This window comes from Epinephelus moara, chromosome 10, assembly GCF_006386435.1.
Source record: "Epinephelus moara isolate mb chromosome 10, YSFRI_EMoa_1.0, whole genome shotgun sequence".
Lineage (NCBI taxonomy): Eukaryota > Metazoa > Chordata > Actinopteri > Perciformes > Serranidae > Epinephelus > Epinephelus moara.
The window spans coordinates 6840807-6861696 of record NC_065515.1 but is presented as its reverse complement, the minus strand read 5'-3'; the positions used below and the strand labels follow the sequence as shown (position 1 = coordinate 6861696).

The 20890-nt window shown below is 39.7% G+C and overlaps 3 protein-coding genes across 3 annotated transcripts in view; 1 reads left to right on the top strand and 2 right to left on the bottom strand.

Annotated features, from left to right (window-relative positions):
* The window catches only part of cyfip1 (cytoplasmic FMR1 interacting protein 1), a 41173-nt gene extending 39210 nt beyond the window's left edge, over positions 1–1963 (bottom strand). Inside the window, exon 1 of the mRNA XM_050054114.1 lies at positions 1714–1963. The gene's annotated coding sequence lies outside the window, so the exon portion shown is untranslated. The remainder of the gene's footprint in view (positions 1–1713) is intronic.
* A 1529-nt stretch (positions 1964–3492) lies between these two features.
* Positions 3493–17769, bottom strand: tubgcp5 (tubulin, gamma complex associated protein 5). The gene is made up of 23 exons (XM_050054925.1): positions 17366–17769; positions 17204–17257; positions 15077–15185; positions 14792–14888; positions 14615–14694; positions 13959–14094; positions 13736–13853; positions 12189–12278; positions 11890–11983; positions 11548–11800; positions 11157–11359; positions 10945–11060; positions 10574–10842; positions 10276–10474; positions 8384–8572; positions 8121–8303; positions 7915–7999; positions 6984–7104; positions 6637–6788; positions 6148–6273; positions 5906–5994; positions 5255–5355; positions 3493–4745 (listed from the first exon to the last, which is right to left on the bottom strand). The coding sequence occupies exons 1-23, from the start codon at positions 17500–17502 to the stop codon at positions 4699–4701; spliced, it is 3048 nt and encodes a 1015-aa protein (XP_049910882.1). The 5' UTR covers positions 17503–17769; the 3' UTR covers positions 3493–4698.
* A 275-nt stretch (positions 17770–18044) lies between these two features.
* The window catches only part of chst7 (carbohydrate (N-acetylglucosamine 6-O) sulfotransferase 7), an 8348-nt gene continuing 5502 nt past the window's right edge, over positions 18045–20890 (top strand). The window contains exon 1 of the mRNA XM_050054926.1: positions 18045–19614. Within this exon, the coding sequence (XP_049910883.1) occupies positions 18319–19587 (1269 nt within the window). The 5' untranslated portion in view covers positions 18045–18318 and the 3' untranslated portion in view covers positions 19588–19614. The remainder of the gene's footprint in view (positions 19615–20890) is intronic.

Sequence of the window (20890 nt, the reverse complement as noted above, 5' to 3'; positions counted from 1 at the left end):
GCTGGAAAACCGAAGATCATGGATGCGGCGACGTGGCCCTGCCACGGCAGCCGCCCATGGGCAAACAAATCAGTCTCCAGCGTGCCGCTGTCCAGCAACCTCGAATCTGTAGGGGAGGGGGGGCGGACACGACCCACGGCAGTATTTTGAATTTGAGTGCAGTAACCATTTTGGCCACATTCTTACATACAGTACCTTTAATATAAAGTGGCAAAATAATCTTGTATAAAAATACAACACATTTCATTACTAAAAGAAATCTGATGTACAGATTTTTTTAGAAAAGGTTAACAGAACTGATATTTAGAGCAGAACTGCAAAGATGAGTCGATTAATTGAGGTCAGTGTGTTGGATTTAGGGGGATATATTGGCAGAGGTTAAATATAACATAATAGGTATTTTTTCTTTAGTTTATAATCACCTGAAAATAACAATAATTATAATAATAATTATATCTATATAGGGAGCAGGTACTTGTTTATGGAGATCGCCATATTGTACCACCATGTTTCTCTTATTTTTAATTTATCATTGTTGTTGGCTGAAAGTGGTTCTTACATTTTCCAGGTGTAAAAACTTGCAGCTTTACACTCAATAAAAAAGTGTTTTAAATTTGCGTCGACTAGAATGTGCCTGGTGCTTTTTCCTAAATTTTGGTGAACCTCAATAGCGGGGCTCGTTTTGAGTCTCCTTAGCCAGGCTGGTTATGGAGTCCAAATCCAAAAAAGATAAAGTCTGGAGGAAAATCAAGATTTTAAACGTGCTTGGACAGATTTGTTTGCTTTCATAGCAAACACTGCAACGTTACAGTACCAAATAATCACAAATAGCACTGGAGAGTAACAACATTGTGGTAAAACATTAATAAATGCTCATACAGAACTATTAGTAACGATGATTGACTAATTTAGATTTATTAGGTTGTGTTACCTTTATTACAAGGCACAAATACGTATTGCACCTCCAGACAGATTTTTTTAAAAATAATAAAAATAATATTACGGTATCATAACCCCTGGTTTATGAAAATAATGGTTAGCTGCAGCCCCAATGTGGAGTGAACGGCTGGGCTGTGAACGCATCATCAGGAGGGTGTGGAATACAGTCTGGTTCCTGAACGCAACTATCCTATTACAGTATTTCCCAAAGGAGCAAACAGAAAAGAAAAGACAGAGATTCCCAAAAATATAAGGACTCAGTTTCACATTGTGCACTCTATGGCAGACAGGTAGCTCAATTTAAAGTGTGTAACTTCAACTTTTTGATAGAAACTTCATCATACTGCGGCTATCACACCTGATGGACACATAACTTTCTACTCCAGCTCACACCTAGTGATAAATTCTTCTAAAACAGAGTTCAGAGAAATAAAATATTTGGTAATAGTGAGATTATGGTGTTAAAAAACTGCCGTAGTCCGACCTGTAGGTGACTGTAATGGCTGTATATCCCTGCTCCGTGCCGTGGCCTGAGATTAGTCACAGCTCGGGCCTGCGAGCCAGGAAAATGGCTTTGCTCTGCAACAGGCTGGTAACGTCCGCGAGCTAATAACTGAAGTCCATTTTAAATCTGTTTCTAACGGACAAACTTACCGAAGCGCCGTTAACGAGCGGCTACACCCGAAGCTGTGACGCTAAACTTTTTTCCTCCACCGTGGTTTGGTCAACTTTAGCTGAACACACTCAACTTCGCGACCACTCAGCTCTACTCACCCGGAGTTGTCGGTTAGCAGGGAAAAGTTGTCCGGTTATAAACCAAAGCTAAACCGCCATTAAGCCGGAGTGTCGATCCCTCCGGAGACTGAGACACACTCAGTCAAAGTTATCAGTTTTCTCTGTCGTCGGCTGGAGGAATCTTTCCTCGGTCGGTGTTATTATCATGGGCGGGGGAGGGAAGCAGAGAGCAGGGAGTTCCTGTCCCTCAAACAGGGAAACTCAACAGGAAACTCTGCTCTGCGCTGCGCTGCGGTGCGGTGCGGTGCTAACCTCCTCCACCAGGGCAGGGACGCGGAGGATGAAAGGTAGAGTCAAAGGAATGTAATCTGCCCCGGGGTATGGAGGGCGATTAGTGCCCAAACACCTTCCCCCGCTCAACCCGCGCTACACAGCACGGGGCACGGATTTTACTGCATTAATATACACTTTATATAAAATATAACCAGCGGTGTATAAGTACTGTACTGATTACTAGCTGCAAGAGAAACATTTTTTTTAATTATTTGTATTTATTTATTTGTTAAAATTTGAATGTATTTTTTGTCTTTTGTATGTTGATATAATTATGTATTGGTTATATTTCTTGAAAATCAAAGTAAGTGCAAACACAAAAAAAAAAAAAAATTAAAGACAAAGCACTCTATAAATCATAATTTATAACATATAGGCAGGATTAAAACTAAAAAAAAGTCTGGTGTATGTAAGTGCTGCTGAAGTTGAGTATCATGAGATAAAATTAATTTTGAGAAATGGCCTTTAACCCTTTGAAACCTGAGCATATTGGCTTGATTTAAAAAACAATAAACAAAAAAACATGGTAATAAGGCAATGAGCAGTTAAAGTAGAAATGACCCAAACAATGAGCAAGAAATTAGTAAAAACAGAGAAAATTAAAAAAAGAAAAAGAAAAAAGAATTCTGTAACATATTTTTGAAATGTAGTAATAATAATTATGAATATAGTTTCCATCTAGCGTGTTTTATTTTTTCCCCCCTACTTTTCAAATAATTTTCTAAATTTTTTTATTTCATTTTTATTTTTTGAAATTTGTGGAACATTCATTGTTATTTACAAAGTTGCTCATTGCCTTTTTTCTTACGTTTTTGAAAGCAACCACACCAATTTGCTCAAGGCTCAAAGGTTTAAATACTTGCAAAAGCTGTCTGAGAGCAGCACAAGAAAAGTGATGTCGCTCCACATTTTAGAGGGTTAAAAATATATAATGTAAAATTTCATACATTTCTAGACAAAAAATAAGATACAAGTAAATATTGTATAAATATCACCATTAAACTCACCCAGTTGTTTACTTACATTGACAATATTTTTTTTTCATAGACAATAAAGTTTTCTGAAATATTGTTTAAATATGCAATAACTTACATACATTTCCAGAGAATAGATGTTGACATTGGATTAAACCAGGCTCATAGTTATTTTCATTTTATTGACATAGAGATGGAATTTTGGATCTTTTTTTTATCACTCCATAAATCAGTTAATATTGTCAACAGCCATACAAAAAAAACAAACAACCATTGTCGCTATGTTTTTAGAAATAAAATGTTCTGTAAATCAGGATATGAGTGATATATGAACAAAACCTGAAATAAAAGCCTTCAGAATATTTTGTGTATGTAAGTGCTACTGAAGTCTCATGGGAAAAAAATAATTTTGCGAGAATGGCCTTTAAAGATATGTATTGTAAAATTTCATTTATTTTTACAGAAAAAAAATAAGACAATACAAGTGATTATGGTTTAAATAACACCATTAAACATACCCGGTTGATAACTTAAATTAAGACAATACATTTTGTGTATTACAAGTGTTCTGAAATTTTGTTAGAATATGGGTCATAATCAAAATAAATGTGCAATTACTTTTCATACATGTCCAGAAAATAAATCTGGACATATAAACATGGTCAAAATTCTTGTTTCATTTTATTGACATATGAGAGTGAAATGTTTTTTACAGATAAAATTTTGGATCTCTTTTTATCACTCCATAGATCAGTTAATGTTGTCAACAGCCATTCAAAAAATAAAATAAAGTTAAATGAAATCTATTTTCGCCATATTTTCAGAAATAAAATGTTTAAGGCTAAACAGCTATGTTAATAGGTTATGAATGATATATGAACCAACCCGTCTGTAAAGATCTTCCGAATATAGGAAGGAATAAAACTATAAAGTTTGGTTTATGTAAGTGCTACTGAAGTGGCTCAGAGTATGAGGAGAAAACTGACAAACCACCTTTAATGATATGTATTGTAAAATTTCATACATTTTTAGACAAAAACTAAATTAACTAAACAGAAAATAAATCTGAACATCAGATAAGATATGCACCATTTGTATTAATTTTACAGGACAGGGATCTGAACTACAATAAACCCCTACATGTGTGTTTTGGACATTTTCTTTCCACTAGTCTGTAAAAGACGTTACGGCAGCAAAAAAGACCAAAATCAAAATTCAAAATTGAGTAGTGTATAAACCTGCAGCGTCTCCCAGTAACATATCTATTCAGTTTTGTGTCAGTTCTTTCCTTACAGGGACTGTCTTGTTACAGGCATCAACTGCAGTGTCTTGACATATAATAATTTATGAAACAAGGGCTGAATTTCAGAGCTTTAAACAACATGACACATGCTTACATCACTGTGCAAGATTTATTGTGCTTTATATATTTACACATTATTTACAGTTTACACAACAGCTTATAAAAAAACACCTTTACAAAACATTGTTTTAAATATAGAAGCTGATGTTTGTTCACAGGAAGCTTGTTTGACACAGGTGATCTTCTAACATGACGTAGTCCAAGTCTGTCTCCAGCAGTCGGAGCAGCTAGTGACATCATATGTTGCACATCATCATGAACAATGACAGCAGTCAGAGAGCAGACAGCAATGAGACAGAGAAGCAAACAGTGGAGTTCAGTCCATCACATCAGAACAGATGCACGCATGGCTCCTCAGCACTGTTCAAACCCTGCCATCAGGGAGAGGGCCAGAGACTCCACTGTGCAAAGAGGAGAAGAAAAGACATTCATTCTTGTTAATTCCACCTAGCTCTGGATAAGGTATGACTTAAGCCCCGTTTCCACCAAGCAGTATGGGACAGTTCAGTTTGGGACACTTTGTTTTTCTGTTTCCACTGTGAAAAGTTGTGAATGGTACCAATGGAATCGTTCTGTACCGTCCCCATCTTGCCTGAGAAAGACTAAATGCACAAATGTTCTGGAAATGTAACCTCGTTCTCTGGATGATAACCGAGATGCAGACTGATAAAGGAGGAAATACAGTGAGTGCTGGACGGAGCAGTGAGTGACAACAACCCGCCCACGTTCAAGGGTACTGTTTGCAGTGGAAATGTTTGGGTCTAGGTACCATGTCTGAAGGGTTACTGTTGGTTCCAAAGGTACCATACTGAAAGTGTTTGGTAGAAACAGGGCCTTCATGAACTAACAAAGCATCAATGTGACATGTAGTTTACTGGAAATCAGAGGCCTGGATCAGGGTTTTACTTACAGTGAGGGAAGGAGCCACGACACACAGCCTTGTTGAGTATCGTCACAAGGAACATGTGACAATTTTTGAAATCAGATTCCATTTTATCAATGGACTCAATCCTGAAAGTAAAAGATAAGATTCGCAATCAGTGCATCTTGTTACCCCTCTGACTGGGTCACTAACATCTGTCCATAAAAACATACTGCCATACTTTCAACTGGCACCGACATCTGCACCAGTTTTATCCACTGATTTAAAAATATGTAAGTTTTGGTGTTATTAGAAAGATAAAGTTCTTATCTTTCTTTTGAACCCAGTTCTGTTTGATAAACACAAATGTCACTGAAATAAAACCTTTCCCGTTACCTCGCCTAAACTATGATTTCTGTGTTTATTTTGAATAAATAATTAATGAATAAGATAATAAATAAAACAAATTGCGACTGTGACATTTCCAGCACTCTAACAGCCTATTTCATATCAGGTGCATGTATCTTGGTTGTATTTTATAAAATGTGTCGCTACTCCATGGGCAGCATCAAATATGCATTCTGATATAAAACCAGATGACAAAACAAAGCGCATGTTTTGTAAATATGAGGGCAGGGTTTGGAGTTTTTTCCTCTACCATGTGACCCCAGAGGGGCCCCGTAAAAAGCTCTTACTTACTTCCAGGCTCCAAATCCAGCTTGCCACCGGTCAGAGAAGATGAGGACCAGATTGAGAACCTTCATTATTGCCTCCTTCACAAAACTGACCTGAGAAAACACAACAGCATTGGATCACAGTGGATACATGAAATGTGATAAATAAAGAGAGCAAACAGCATTGAACTATTGTGTAGAGTTAACAACAGCTGCCCTCAACCACATCTTCAGTTACACCTGTTCTTTCCTGTGAGTACTGTTTACCTTCTCCCTCAGGAGGCAGCGGTCGTGAATGGTTGCCAAATATCTGTAATGGATCTTGATCAGCTGGTCCAGGTCCTTTGCTTCCTGTACTTGGTGCTGAAACTCCAGTCCTGTGCTGTGCAGAATCTGCCGACAGACGAAGCAGACGGAGTTCAGACTGTATGCAAATGATCAAATTTCAACTTGAAGGATCATACAAGTGGTTTTTATCAAAATGCTGTACTTTCCTGCTGTACTTAAATGCACCACCACTGTAACTTACAATAGTCTCAGATTTTACCTGCAGCATACAGTAACTGCTTTGGATTTAAAAATACTTCTTTTCTTTTGATGGAAGACATTTTGACATTTCACAGAATTAATAACGGCCAAATTTAATTTAGCGTCTGTGTTGGTCCTTGTTTTGTGGCTTGTTAATGTTATTAGTGACACTCCCTGAAGTCTATGAATGTTAATGTCTGCTGTGAAAAGGTCGGCTCCATGACTCACCCTGGTCATGATGTAGTTGTGCAGGCTGTTGACAAAATGCATCAGTTTGACCCGCAGCAGACACATCCGGTGAATCTGCTGATTTATAGGCTCTTTGACTTTTACCTCCTCAGCCAGCGCTCCCTCCAGTTTCTTAGTGACGTCTGTGAAATCTATAAGAAACAAAATTATATCTCACATATTAGAAATCGTACTGAAAATCTACTGAGGAGATGCTCCATATCCTGAGAATATTCACACATGAGAAGTTGTTTTTTATATATATATATCAGTTAGTGGATCTTAATGTTCATTAAGTTCATTATGTTGACATTAAAGTGCCACAGTAATAAATAAGCACGACATACCACTGAACCGCACTGTGTCCAAACTGTATTTGGCCCATTTGATCTGCAGCAGGAGGAGAAACACTTGATTGTAGATCTTCTGACACTCAGAGCTGATCACAATGTCAACAGGCCAGGGAACCTGTGGAGTACCAGTAAATAAATTAAATAAATACAGGAATAAATCAATAAATGTGTAAATAAATACAGGAATAAATCAATAAATGTGTGAATAAATACAGGAATAAATCAATCAATAAATGTACAAATAAATATAGAAATAAATACATAACTGTAACAATAAATACAGGAATTAATAAATAAATAAATGAATGTACAAATAAATAAATAACTGTAACAATAAATACAGGAATAAATAAATCAATAAATATACAAATACATATAGACATAAATAAATAACTTTAAAAATAAATACAGGAATAAATCAATAAATGTGCAAATAAATACAGGAATTAATAGATAAATAAATAAATGTACAATTAAATATATAAATAATTAAATAACTGTAAAAATAAATAAATACAGGAATAAATAAATAGGGTGATAAAAAAATGAATAAATAAATGCAGATCTAAATAAATAAAAGAATAAATAAATGCTGAATTAAATACATAACTAAATAAAAGAAAGAAGAAATTAAAAAAATGTTGAAATAAAGTAGAAATTTGTAGATAAATAAATAAAAGTTGATAATTAAACCGGGCATAAATAAATATAAATATCTATAAGTAAGTTTATTTCTACATTTTTGTAAGTAAATTTATTTATACTTCTCTATGTTAATGAGGTAAGACCTCTGCATTTATGCATTTACTTAAGTATTTATTTCAGCATTTATTTATTAATTTATCTATTTCTGATACTTGTTTAATTTTTCATCCTCCATAGTGGAGAGTAACATATACATAACATATATATTTATGTTGTTTACCTTGTACCCTAGGGTTAGCACTTCAAGATTATTCACAGGATGTTTTTTCCTGGCGGGGTCGATGGCCTCCAAGAAGATTGACAACCTATAAAACATGAAATGTTGGGGAAAATATTGACTTTTCAATAATATAAAAAGAAAAAAAAAAACCTAATTGTCCTCACACACTTTCAATCTGATTCTTGACCAATAAATACATGTAGTACCTGCTGCTGTCCTCTGGGTAGCGCTGTCCAACTGCCTCCTGCAGCTGTACGTTGAGAAAAGACAGTTGCTGCCAGCTCTCCTTCTCCTGCACCTTGTCAAAGATGGCTGTGTAGAAGTCGTACATGGTGTCTCCAGCTTCCAGCAGGAAATAGTTCCTCATGGCTTGGAGGTATTCCAGCAGCCTGTGGAGACATAGAGACACTCAGATGATCTGTATACTCTGACAAAAAAAAAAAAAAAAAAACCCGAGACAGATGCTCACCTATAGTCTTTTTTCAGAGTCTTCATGAGGTTCCCACAGCACTCGATGTACCTCCTCTCGATGTGGGGGTAGAGACAGGAGCGCAGCGTGAGCTCAAATGTTTGGCAGGTGACAGACTGAGACGAGCGGTCCACGATGAAATCGCCTCCAGAAAAACGCTCATGGAAGTCACTCTGCTCCAAGTACAGCCTGAAGGAGGGACACACACCAGAGATACTTCAGATTTCAAAACTCACAAACAAAATATAATCCGTTTGAAATCTTTGGACAGAAGCATTCAAGAGATTATAGAACCAGTAGCTGTAAAAGGCATCATAGAAATGAAGGCTGAATTGAAGCACTAAGCTTTATTCTTTAAAGGATAACAGCTGTGGGTTACAAGAGTGTTTTTGTTTTCTAACAAAATTTATTTGGGTATTTTTGAAAATGTAGCTTTTTCTGTGTGTTTTGGCCTCTTCGTCCAGACACAAACTGCATTTTAGGGTCACTGAAAACAGTAAAACTCCATCCAGGGTGAAGATTTTCAGAAATTTCATTTTTAGTGTTGGCGTGTAGACAGAGCAAACAAAATTTTTGCCTTGTGACGTGAGAGTGTGTGCTGTTATCTACTTTATGAGGCGTCACAGATGAGGCAACATTTTGTGCAAAGCAGTGGGTCTACAGGTATCAGACACTCGGACTTAATGCTTTCAAAGACTTTAATAAGATATTTTAACCAAATTTAGGACAGATATTTTTTTTTTTTTTTTTGTATTTAGGCATCAGTATAAAGTGAAGCAGTATGTACATGGTCCTGTGCAGAGGGAGGTTTTATGTAGGAATATGGTGATTAGAGTGAGTTAGGTTAATCTACGTTTTGCCAGCAAGTATAAATTAACAGACAGTATTAGGTTCATTGGTAGGTTAAACATTTGTAACATCAGAAATGAGGACTTTCATGCAGAGGAACTTGACTCATTTCATCAAAAAGAAATGAAGAAGGATAAATAAATTAGATGAAATGTTTGTGACAAGTTAGACTTGACACAAATTCAAATGTAAAACTATTTAATGACCTTCAGACACCCTGGCACTATTTGGGCGGACGTGGCCAAAATAGTGCTGGCTCTAACCTTGCTAACAGGAGTTTTTACATGTTTACACATAAATGTCCAGTTACTCTTCCACTACAGTGAAGAATGGAGGCGTCAGAATGTCCTACATAGGTGTCCTTTACATAAAAGCTTTTTTTCAGGCTTCTAATTGGTCAACATCTTCTTCTTTGTGTGGCTGTGAGGTTATCATTCTATCGCTGCCTGTTGGTTTGGCGTGCTCATTCTTACTTAGAGAGCATTACACGGTCAGGCTCCTTCTTATATAGCTGAACTACTTCACCTGTATTCTTCAGCTCACTCTCTTTGATCAAATCCCCTAAATTTGTGTTTGTCCCTCGCACTCGCCTTAAGACACGTGGTGATCAAGCTTTTGCGACCGTAGCGCCTAAATGCTGAAACAGCCTGCCTTACGATCTGCTGACTGTGGTTTCTCTTAAAAGCCAGCTAAAGACACACCTGTTCAGACAGGCGTTTGGGTAACTTGTCTGCACCAGAGCTGTATTGTTTCAGATTTTGTGTTTTATTGTATTGTTGTTTGTTGTTGTATTTTTTCTTGTGCAATAAGAGAGACAGTGTGCGGCAGCTCTTCTCTTGTCTTCAAGATTACACCTCCTCAGATGCACCTGTCATACATTCAGATGTGCAGAGATTTTTTAAAAATAATTTGGAGAACAAAGGAGGGAAAAAACTCATTTTCAAAAACATCTGTGTCAATGTGGACGAGGCCTGAGTGGAACCAAAATCATTCTAGTAGTCTGAGGGGTTATCTGTAATATGAATGTGGTGGTAACTGCTCACCTTGCAAAGTTGATGGCCAGCAGTGGATCATGGACGTCTTCGATCTCCAGGTGCTGTGCAATGATGGACTGCATCTTTATGAGGCTCCTCTTAGTGGCTTGTTGTTCGGTGACTGTGTCTGTGGGCGATCCCTCTTGGCTGCAAAGGCGGGACTGCACTGACTCCAGAAACAGCGTGTATAAACTCTTCCTCTCTGCATCTGTAATGCAAAATGTTAAAAAATACAGCAACACTGTTCTGTTTAGTAAAATAAATCCCAAACCTTTACAAGCTGAGGTTCAGAAAAGCAATCACTGACCTCTGGAGGATCTCTCAGACTGCTCTGTCTCCTTGCAGTCCAGATTCTTCAGCAGCTGCATGGACTTCCCCGCCATGATGATCTGCTTGAGCACAGGCTTGAGGAAGGAGACCATGGTGAGCTGCCTGTTGCTGGAGCCCTGCTCCCCTCCGGAGCTTCCACTGGCTGCATCGTTCAGCTTCTCCTCGTTATCCACCGTCTCAGACACACTGTACAGTGTGTAGGTGGCGTACCAGAAGTCCCTGTGGTTCACTGGGACGTCCTTGTTCCTGAGCGAGGAATAGAAAAACAATCAAACGCCTCTGTCAGTTACTGTAAGTGTAGACACCAAAATGTTTTAATATTCTTGTTTCATAATCTCTGCTACTCACCTCTGGATGATGAACTCTTTGGCGGGGTCAAACAAGTGGCCGTGAACAATCCACTCATCCACAATCTCCAGATACGGTCTAACTGTCTCCGTCCACAGAGAAAACAACAGGGCCACCTAACAACGGAAGACGACACACAGGAGTAATCATACACACAGATTATTTCCTTTATGAGATGAATTCACCGAGATTATCACTCAGGACAAACTCACAGCTTGCTCCGATGCTTCCCCGGCGCTGTCGTACTCTATGATAGCTTTGTACAGCGTGTTGAGCAGGTGAGAGGCCCGCACCACATTCGGGGTCTCGGGGGGGACTTCTGCGACCCCGGTGCAGAAGACTTTGTGGAGCACTTTGATCTGTGCCAAGTGAGGGTTGAGTCGCTCCAGAACCGCAGACAGGGTCACCGTCTCATCTAAAAAAGAGGAGGACACATCAAACAGCAGCTGACAGAAGACACAGTTCCCTTACAAATCAAATACTACGACTATATAGATACACTGGAACACCATCTTATGTTGGTATTACCCAGTAATGTAAAGTTATAGTATCATTTCAAAAGTTACCCGACCATTCCAGCCCCCTGAGCATACTTGCACTTGCCATTGCATATGAGCTCTCTCTCAATTGTGGTCAGCTCCTCTTTGAAACTGGTGAAGTACTTGTTGAGTGCCCACACAAAGGCCTGGTAGGTCCTGAAGGGAGGCTCAGAGCCCTTCTTGGAGCTGTAGGAGGAACTGGAGCCCGGTGGGCACGGCTCCGAGCTGTAACCCGTCACCTCGTCTATGAACCTCTGCAGCCTGAACACCGCCTGGCCGTAGACAGCGATATGCTCCAGAACAGAGCGCAGACAGTTCTGCAGCACGGAAAGAGAAAAGACTGTGTTTGCTACAGCGGACAGACGCCACATTTAATAAGATGAAACACAAAATATTCAGAGCTTACACTGGTCAGATGAGTTACCACCACGTTGTTCCTTACTGACACTTTTCCATCATGGTGTTGGAATATGAAGTGTTTCTTAACCCCAGAGAGGAGCCTGCAACAGAACAGTCACACAGCACAACTTCATAGGAACACAAAAATCAAGGTGTTAATTCGTGTCTGTCAAAGCAATAATCAGGACTTGATTGTTTGGGGATTTACAAGATAATAAAAAGGTACAGCTTGTTAGAGCGTAGGAGATACAGTTTCTTTGTGAGCTGGTGTCATTAGTCACGCACCACAGCATCATCACATCTTACCACAAGGTCTCCCGTATTACTTGGGTCTCCGTGACAAAGGCCTTTTCTTCCGGCAGATACAATGGATCAGTGTTATATAGGTGCTGATCCCTGAGAACAGAGAAAGCTGAGGGTGAACATTTCTTATCATTTAAACTCACAAATACCACAAAGTTAATGTCCATGTTTGCCAAACAGTCCATTTTATAATGATTAACTGATAAACAGACACACTATTGGCTGGTTTTAAATTACTATATTAATAAATAGAGTGTTATTTAACACAACAGCCAAATTAGCAAGAAATCAAACACTTCTGAAAGTACAGTACAGATGCTGTTGTTTAGACCACCTAATTATGTTAAAAATTCCTGAAAATCTAATTGCATTTGTGCTGCAACTATTACAGAAATGAATATTTTCTATGGCTGATATGGCTGAGAAATACTGAATACTGGTACCAGCTTTAAAAAAGTAGGCCTAGCATTCAAGAAAAAAATATTTGGGGAAATAAAAGCTCTTTATCGAGATAATCTGTAGATATTTAATAGTTCCTTAAGTGAACAGTTAATTTATGATACTGTTTTTGCTTGTGTTTCTTTTCTTTTCCTTTTCCACATGCTTTGTATACACAAGACAGGAAGATGTATGTAAAATAGTAAGGTCTTGTGATCTCATGTGAAATGTGCCAAATGTTTGGCATCACACAGAAATAAAAAATAAATGAAAATTAATTGTGAGATTAAGAGCACAATCATTATGCTTTGGGGGGAAATACATCATAAAATCACGTCATTAAAGTCATGTTTTTTCAAAAATAGCTGATGATATGACCAAAATAAAGTCATAAATCGACATGACAAAAGTCATTTTTTTAAAAGAAAAAAGTCTTAATATTTTGAGAAGAAAAGAAATAATTTGAATGAGAAAACTGTATTTGTCATATGTCAAATTGTATACAGTTCATAGGAAAATAACATTATAGTCAAAACACAAGTCTTCTGCAAAGAGAATGGTAACTTTACATATTTACAGTCGGGCAAAGATAAAACAAATGAACATGTAATTTTATCTTCTCAGTCTCATGATAACTTACAACACTGTTATATTCTTGAACTCCTTTTTTTCCTTTATAAATAAAGAGTAAATGGACTGCACTTGTTCAGCGCTTTCCTAGTCTGCTCACCACTCAAATCGCTTTTCGGTTACATGTCACATTCATCCATTCACACACTGGTGGCCGAGGCTACTCAGTAACCACACACTGATAGAACAGCCATCGGGAGCAATTTAGGGTTCAGTATCTTGCCCAAGGATACTATGACATGCAAACTGGAGGATCTAGAGATCGAACCATCGATCTTCTGATTAGTGGACGACCCACTCTACCTCTGAGCCACAGCCGCCCCGACTTATGACTTTATTCTTGAGCCCTGGAGCCATAACAAATTTGGCCTAAATACTTCTATACTGATATCTGTATTTCTACAAAAGTGTCCCAAACACTGCTGTAAAAAAATGAACCAGTGCATTCATACTATATTCTCAAGTTAAGTCTACATACTCACCACACATTGAGCAAGTTGGAGTGTAAATGCAAGCTGTGAGGAAAACGAGGAGCATGAGCCACCCAGTACGGCGTCACTACGTGCTGTTCGAGCCAGGCCCGGGCGTCAGGCTCGCCCACTGGAAGGACACAAACTAGGGTCATTTTGAATATTCAAAATGAGCTTAAGCGTACTGTAGACACGCAGATGCGTGTAATGAAGATGCTGCGTGATCTGTTCGCACCTGTCCATGTAACTGGAACTGTCTTGTTGTTGATATCCTGGTCTTCCTGGGGCGTTCTGTCCAACTGGATCCCAGAGTCCTCCCTGCTGATTGGCTCCTGGCTGTCTTCATCCTCGCTCTCCTCCTCAGACCATTCCTAAAAAACAGGCAAGACTGATGTAGACGGAAATCCATGCAGACTAGATGGGGGGCTATTATAATGCTTATTTTACCACAGCTTTAACATGTTGAGGACAATAAACGACTTAAGTGTAAATAAATTAGTAAATGTATAAATAAATACTGGAATAAATAATTAAATAAATACAGAAATAAATGAATAAAACAAAAAAATAAATGCTAAAATAAGCACAAAAATAAAAAAATGCATAAATAGATTTAAGGAAAAAAAATAATAAATAAGTGGTGAAATAAACAGATAAATGCGTAAAAAGAAATGCTGTAAAAAATAAACGATCGAGAAACAGGACATAAATAATCTTAAATTTATTTCTTTTTGTTTCTGTATTTGTTTATTAATACATATTAATTCAATATCTATTGAAACTTTTCGTCCTCCATACCTACACACCCACAGTAAAATACACCAATATTCAGCTGTGGGTACTGCACACATTAATGTCCATACAGGGTGGGTTTGGTTATGATGTACTCACAGGGGTATCTGGATATGGTCCGATGTCTATGTCCTCACCCTCCATCAGATATTTAGCCCAGTCAAAGTTGTCCTCCTCTTCTGCAGACACAAGATGAAGCCATTGTGATTAATACGGACATGTTAGCATTTTAAAAGGCTTTAAAAGTTCCTCAAGTAAAAATTAAGTCTCACTGACCGGCCTCCTTTACCCTGGGTCTCTCAGTAAAGTTAGTGTTTGAGGGGGACTCCGATAAGAAGAGCAGCAGGGACAGGACCCTGTAGTGTACATCAGTCTGCAAAAAAGAAAATTATAAAAATAAAAACAAAGCTGTGCTGTATATAATTTGTCACATCTGTTGCCAGGACACTGGGGCTTTTAGCTTCAGGACACATTAGCTAAGAGGAAGGGAATCTATTTAGGATTTGTTTTGAGGGACGTGTTAATGAGTGACTTTTCTGTCAGCCCATGTCTGTGTCATACCTTTGTTCCATCTGTATTAGGTAAAGGTGAATTCAGGAACTCTTCAGTCAGCCTCATCCAGCTTCCTGCTTTACTCAAGTCTGAGTGGACCATGAGCTTCTCGTAGATTCTGGAAAACACAGCGGACAGTGTCATGCAAAAGACCTGTGGTGTAATATAATGGGACATTAAAAAACATTATCTTCCTGAAGGCAAAATCAATCAGATCGATGAGTTTTGGGGAGGCTTCTTCAGAAAAACTTAAAAATGGAACATCCAGGGATGGATTTTACTACTTTATGTTTAACTTATTAATAAAAAAGATAAAGAATGCTGTTGAAAACAAAGACTATGTTGTGCAGATGTTCAATAGATGACTCTGATATGAAAGAGGTCGACAGCACTGATGCAAATTCCTCGTGTTACAATGGTTCGATTGGAAGAGAACATCAACAGTGTAGCTTGTTACGTTTTTGTCATGCGGTCATCTTTTATGCAAACATACTTTATACGTCTCCTCCACCACATCTCAAGAGAAAAATATGGTACTTTTTACTCCACTACATTCGGTTGATAACTTTAGTTATGAGTAGATTCAGATTCATAATCCAAACTATAATCAACACATAAATTATGATTTATCCTTACAAGTTAAGATTAGACTGTGTTGATGCCCAGGGAGAATTTACAAGCTACTCATTAGTATAATTAAAATGAGCTCCACCTTTACCAGCTGCAACATTAAAGTGAGGAACACATTACTACATTAACGCTGGTTTCAATATTAGAACATGCATTTTTCTGAAATGGGCCTTTCTGCAAGGTGAGGTGAGGTAAACTTTACTGTCCCTTGTCCTTTCACTTAAGTACAAGATATGAGACTTGAAGACTGGTGGAAAAATATCCAGCAGGTTATCTTTGATGTCCTAAAAAGGGTCCAAGTTTCTACAAAACTGTCTATCTTTGATTGAACCTTGGATCTTCAGGACTCTGGCTTGTCCTGTTTTGAGAAGAGATGCATTAACTTCACTTTTATGACAGCAAAACAGATAATACTGAGGCACTAGAGACAAAAACACCCACCCTCGTGTGCAGAATAGACTACGAAAATGTCTTAATTGGCTGTTTATGAGAGGGTAACATACTCTCTATGGGATAAATATTTTTATTTATTTATTTAACCCATATTTAACCAGGTAAGTCCCGCTGAGATCAAGAATCTCTTTAACTAGGGAGACCTGGCCGAGACAGCAGCACACATGAAGTTACAGCCAAACAACCACACATTAAAAAACACATTAAAGAGACACAGTAGCAGGTAGAAAAACCAGAGCACCTACACACAATGACAAGACCCAACCGACCCATTCAACCTTGTACTTATGAGAGCTTAAAATCAGATGGAGAGACCGATTCACGTAGTTTATTATTATCACTTATTCACTTATCACCTATCACTTATCACTTATCACTCACTTATTCCAAGTGAAAGGAGCAGAGCACATAAAAGCTGTCTTTCCCAGCTCAGTCTGTGCACCAGGAACAGACCACAAAACTAAGTCTTGAGATCTCAGACTGAAGCTACAGTCAGATCTCTGTATGGCTTTATAAATGAACAGATACCAGTGACTGAGACTACGAAAGGTCAAAGAAGGCCGACCAGCCCTGGAACAAAGCGTACAGTGGTGAGTGAGGGCTTTACAGTATGTAATAAATCTCATTGCACTATGATGTGCGGTATCAGTATCAGTAATATGTTCAGTATACATCGACACGGACTGGCTGCATGCAACTTAGGGGTCAATGCAATAGTGCAGAGTAACTGAAACAAAGCTGGGTTTGACCTTGGAGATGATGTCAGTGTGTGAGTATAGGTACCAGTAGTATTACTTTTATTTTATTGTTTTGTTCCTTTGGTTGTATTTGTTCTCTTTCTCCCATGTCTGGTATGTATTTGGGAGTGTGTATGCAGTGTATGGTGCTTACTTGTCGTTACAACCTTCAATAAAAAAGAAAAATGTGCATTGTAAAAAAAAAACAAAAGTACAAGATATGAGTGCTTCTCCCACCACTGAAAATAACTGTTACGCCCCTGTAAAACACAGTAGGTAATACAAGAGACAGGAGAAGCTAGCACCACACACTCACCCACTTATACTGCGTTGGACTTTATGGCTGTCCACGTCCAGGTAACGATGAAACCTGTCAAGAGAAGAGACTGTTACTAACATCACCGCTTGTGGCTAACGTTTGGTTACATGTTAGCAAGCTACCAAGCTAGCTCCCGTCCTGTCAACGGCGCTAACTCACCTGAAATTAGACCAGGCAAACTTCAGTGCCAGCTGAAAGTTCTGGTCCTCCTCATCCTCCTCGAGCCCGCTGATGCATCTTATCAACTTCTTCGTTTCTCTCTCCGTCTCCTTTTCGAAGGTGCTCCAGTGTGCCATGTTGATGTTGACAGCGGTGCCGCAGTTAGCTTCACGCTACGAGCATCTACATGTAGCAGGAGAACTTATCTGTCAGTGTTGCTGCTGGCCTGGTGATTCTAGCTAGCTAAAGGGCTAGCACGGACACGAAAATGTTAGTGATAACGCCATTTATCGTAACGACACGACAGTTTTATGTATCCATTGATTCCTTCATCAGCGCGCGGCGTTTGCCTCCAACAACAAACGTTAGCGACTAATAGCGAGTGCGCATGCGTGTCATTAAAGTAAAGTAAAAATGGATATATTTCAATTCTTTCAAAGTAAAAATTCAAGTTTTGAAACTGTCAACTTGGCCAGCAAAATGTTTAAATGTCTACCACTAAGAATATACTACTGAAAAACAAGCTAGTCAAAGGCAGCACTTATTGCTAACTAAACTCCCATAATGCATTGTGCTCCAGTACGGTTAAAATAGGTAGCAGCCGTTAGAGTCTCTTTCCTTCAAGGCTCTTTGTGATTTCCAATTTAACGGCGCACCTCCTCGCTCGCCATCCTACGTAGTTTTATGACTTTTACGCAAAGAGATAAGTAAAAAATACACATTTTTATAACGCTTTTATAACCGTTATTTGATCGTGTGTTTTATCACGTATTTGTAAACAGGAAAGAAAAATAATCTGCTGGTTGATTTGTCTTTAATGGGGCGTGGTTAATCCCCCCCACACACTCCTTCCTCCCGCACACACATAACTTTACAGTGGACCACGGGGCTCACAAAGCGCCGTGCCGACCCTCCAGAGAAGCAGCTACCCAGCCCTCTCCCGGCCAAAGGAAATGAAGAGGAGGCTACACAAGAAATACTTGGTTTTGATCCTGGCATATTCAGGTTTACTGTTGCTAATCCCGTACGTGTTAGATTACCGGGATAAATCCGTTCAACACGCCAAACATGGACTACCGCAGCAACAGCCCAGATGCCCAGATTTGGAGAACACAGTGGCGCTGCTGTGGGATAACGGTTACAAACTTAACGGCAGCGACGCGACGGAGCACGCAGTCAACCGGAGCCAGTCTCGGATACACATCTACCTGCATGCCACCTGGAGGACCGGCTCGTCGTTTTTGGGGGAGCTGTTCAACCAGCACCCCGATGTTTTCTACCTGTACGAGCCCATGTGGCACATATGGCAGGCTCTGTACCCGGGGGATGCGGGCAGCCTCCAGGGCGCAGTACGGGACATGATGAACGCGCTCTACCGCTGCGACTTCTCCGTCCTCAAACTTTACGCAGGCTCCCAAAACATCACCACCTCGTTCATATTCGGCTGGAAGATGAACAAGGTGATCTGCTCGGAGCCGCTGTGTGACGCGCACAAACGGCACGAAATCGGGCTGGTGAAGGAGGACCAGTGCGCAAAGTGCCAAAAGCGGGACATCAGGGAGCTGGAGAAGGAGTGCAAAAAATACCCGGTGATGGTGATCAAAGGAGTGCGCGTTTTGGACCTGAGCACGCTGGTTCCTTTGATGAAAGACCCGGCGATAAACCTCCAGATCATTCAGCTCTTCCGAGACCCGAGGGCCGTGCACAACTCCCGTTTGAAATCCAAGCAGGCCCTGGTGAAGGAGAGCATCCAGGTGCTGAGGAGTAAGAAGCAGACCGACAAGTACAAGCGGCTCCTGGTGCCGAACAACAGGGTGAACCGGGCTGAGAGCTACGTCTCCAGCGCCATGGAGCTCATCTGTGACAACTGGCTCAGTGACATGTTGCTGGTGATGAACGCGCCTCCCTGGGTGAGGAGGAACTACCTCCGCATCCGATACGAGGACCTGGTCCTGCACCCCATGGAGGAGCTCCAGAGGCTCTTCCGATTCTCTAACCTCTCCAGCTCCTCGGCTCTGGAGAAGTTTGCGCTTAACATGACGCACGGACAGGGCTATTCATCGGACAGGCCGTTCCTGATATCATCAAGGGATGCAAAAGAGGCTATATATGCCTGGAGGGAGCGACTCAATGTTGAGCAGATCAATCAGGTGGAGGCCTACTGCAGCGAGGTCATGAGGCAGCTGGGCTATCAGAAAAACAGCATGGAGAAAACAACATGATGTGCAGTGAGGAATCAACGGGTTCAGGTGAGATCACAGTTCAGTAGACTGCAGGCTGATATCAGCTGAGTGTGTGGCAGTGAGACAGCAGAAGAGTGCCCTCGGTGCATACACTCATGTTTCTATACCTTTACTGAAGTCGGTGCAGGAAGTTTGTGGTTTGACTGAAACCATTACTCAGGCTCCACGTCTTCTGGTGCTGAGCTCTGAGGCTGATCCTTGACCTCTGACCTCCCTCTGGCTGAGGCAAATTGAAAACAGCGTCCATATGGAGATCAGTAACACATTCTTAAATCGTTTGACACTGCAGGCGTAGACAGGCAACATGGTTGAATTTGATGCAGTTAAAGTCCCATATTGTTACTTCTCTAGGATGTTTAATCTTGAGCAGAGACAGAAACTCAGACATTGTTTTCTTGTTCATCTGCTGAAGGAGGAACATTTCTAAGACTCTGATTTTGTGACATCACAATGAAAGCCACTGATGGTGCAACATGCGTCTTACACAAGTGTGATGTGGAAACATGAAGCCTGCAGTGTTCATATGCTGCAATTTTAAAAATTTTAAAAAGGTAAATTCATGGATGGATTACTGAACATGCTTACTGAGTACAAGCCCAGGGGCCAAACGTGTCAGGGGTACCCCCTGGTCTTCATCTGAAAATGTCACTCAGAGTAGCGCGCATCAACCAGGAAGAGACTCAAAGTGACCACATAAGAGACAAAAAAAAAATACCACAAAGACATGCAAATGAAGTGGAAAGGGAAACAAAACGTCTACAGTGAGTCAAAACGTCTACAGTGAGACAAAACATCTACAGTGAGACAAAATGGCCCCAAAAGACTCAAAATGACCAGAAAGAAAAAGAAAAAGACTACAGCAGGAAACAAAGTGACGACCAAGAAACGCAGTTACTACAAAGAGACACTAAATGACTAGTAAGAGACACAAAAAGATTACAAGGGGAAACGAAATGACTACAAAGAGACACAATTACTACAGTGTGACGGAACAACTACAAAGAGACACAAAATGACTACAGTGGGACACAATTACTACAGTGTGACGGAACGACTACAAAGAGACATAAAATGACAACAAAGAGACACAAAATTACTATAAAGAGACACAAAATGACTACAGTGGGACGGAACGACTACAAAGAGACACAAAATGACTACAGTGTGACGGAATGACTACAAAGAGACACAAAATGACTACAAAGAGACACAAAATGACTACAGTGTGACGGAACGACTACAAAGAGACATAAAATGACAACAAAGAGACACAAAATTACTA